Raw genomic sequence first — 2,500 nt, forward strand, 5'->3', positions numbered from 1 at the left:
GAGAGAATAGAGAGAGAGAGAGAGAATAGAGAGAGAGAGAGAGAGAATAGAGAGAGAGAGAGAGAATAGAGAGAGAGAGAGAGAGAGAATAGAGAGAGAGAGAGAATAGAGAGAGAGAGAGAACAGAGAGAGAATAGAGAGAGAGAGAGAACAGAGAGAGAGAGAGAGAATAGAGAGAGAGAGAGAGAACAGAGAGAGAGAGAGAGAATAGAGAGAGAGAGAGAGAATAGAGAGAGAGAGAGAGAACAGAGAGAGAGAGAGAGAATAGAGAGAGAGAGAGAGAACAGAGAGAGAGAGAGAGAATAGAGAGAGAGAGAGAGAATAGAGAGAGAGAGAGAATAGAGAGAGAGAGAGAGAAACTTACCTTTGAGTATGACAATTACATTTACTACATTTACTAAGTCTTCCATGAGTACAGAAAATCAATGTTAGGTAGACAAAATTATTTCATACCTAAATATCCTTGTGTATTGGAATAAAAAAAAAGGTGTGTAGCTAGAACAAGAAAAAAATATAGGAAAGTAGAGGTCACAAACAACTGAATAAATTATTATGGGGACTTCTCGTTTTACTATATAAAAAGATTTTAGATTTTATTTTTTAAGATGAAAAATGAAAATTCTTACCTTCTTTAATTGATTCTTCTCTTTTATTAGCATCTATGGATGTGTCATTGTCTACAGTCACATTAAGCCCACCATCTTTGTTGATGATTCCATCTGTATTAACATAACTTGAGGGTGAAACCCCAAACAGGCTTGTATTTGCTTGATCATCTTCTGTAGTTGATACTGATGATGGAGATGGAAAACTTATAGGAGTGTCAAGTGCAGTCCCAGTTGGGGCAGGCTGAAGCTTACTTGGTTGTGAAAGAGAATGACTTTGAATGTTTGTACTGCTTCCTTCATCTCCCTGAATAGTTTCTGGTATCTCTTTTGAAGTTATTACAGTTGCAGTCGAGTCATAAGGTGACGATGGCTGAAGCTGAAGGAGGGATGTAGTTGATAATGGCAATTTATTCTGAGTAGACCAGGCAGTCATGGGAGTGTCTGTATTTTGGTCTAGTTCAAATGCCTCACCTGACGTAGAATTGCTTGGCGGAATTACAAGCTGTGCAAGTTGATCCTGGTGATAGTCCTCTGATAATTTCAGATTTTGATCTCCGTCGAACTTATTTTTATCTTTACCTTCCTGATCAAGGTCATTTATTGATAAGTCAAAAGGTTCCGTTTGTTCATGTTCAAGTTTGTTAGTTTGGTACTGCTCTGGGTTTACATCTGGTCTACCAGAGGATGCAGCATGATCAGTCTCAGAATCATTTACATTCTCAGGAAATCCTTTTGAGGCAGATGCGAGAGAATCTATATTCGAAACTTCATAACTCTCACAGGAAGAGTTTGTATATTGTGGGTCTGTTATGGCAGAAGTACCAAAGGAAGAAGAATCTACAGAAAATTCTGGAGAATGTGAATATTTTTTTCCTTTCCCATTATTAACGTTCTGCATCTCTGCAATATCTGAAATGTACATAATAAAATAAGTTAATACTTCATGGAAGAGAAGAGAAGAGAAGAGAAGAGAAGAGAAGAGAAGAGACAGTACTTCTTCATCCTCCATGGTTACCATGTTACTTATTATACATATACATTTACATATATACATATATACATATATATATATATATATATATATATATACATATATACTATAATATACGTATAATATATACACATATAACATATTTTATTCATGAATATTTATGTGTATATATTTGTTGTATATGTGTGCGTGTGTAATATATATATATACACACACACACACACACACCACAAACACACACACACACTACACACACACCTCACACACACACACCACACACACACACACACACACACACACACACACACAACACACACACACTCACACACAACACCCACACACACACACACACCACACACACACACACATATATAATTAGATATATATATACACATATTTATGTATATGTGTATATTATTATATATATATATATATATATATATTTATATTATAAATATTTATATATTACACTATTTATGTATATGTGTATATATATATTTATTATATATATATTATTATATTATATTACACACAAACTTTACATAAATATATATATTTATATACACATTACATAAATATTATTTTTTATACAAATATACTTTAAAAATATTATATACATATATAATTATATTATATCATATTTATATATATTATTCATATATATACATATATTATATATTATATCATATATATATATTTTATATATATTAAAATATATATATATATATATATTATATATATAATATATATTATATATATATATATATATATATTTATATATATTATATATATAATAATATTATATATATATATTTTTTATATATAATTTTAATATATTATATATACATATAGTATATAGTATACATAATATATATAATACATATATATATTAATATATAAA

At 30.0% G+C, this 2,500-nt stretch overlaps 1 protein-coding gene across 1 annotated transcript in view; it reads right to left on the reverse strand.

Moving 5' to 3' along the window:
- The window catches only part of LOC125044031 (serine-rich adhesin for platelets-like), a 32,060-nt gene that overhangs the window by 12,614 nt on the left and 16,946 nt on the right, over nucleotides 1-2,500 (reverse strand). The window contains exon 6 of the mRNA XM_047640474.1: nucleotides 627-1,517. Within this exon, the coding sequence (XP_047496430.1) occupies nucleotides 627-1,517 (891 nt within the window). The remainder of the gene's footprint in view (nucleotides 1-626; nucleotides 1,518-2,500) is intronic.

This window comes from Penaeus chinensis, chromosome 35 (assembly GCF_019202785.1).
Source record: "Penaeus chinensis breed Huanghai No. 1 chromosome 35, ASM1920278v2, whole genome shotgun sequence".
In the NCBI taxonomy this organism is placed as follows: Eukaryota; Metazoa; Arthropoda; class Malacostraca; order Decapoda; family Penaeidae; genus Penaeus; species Penaeus chinensis.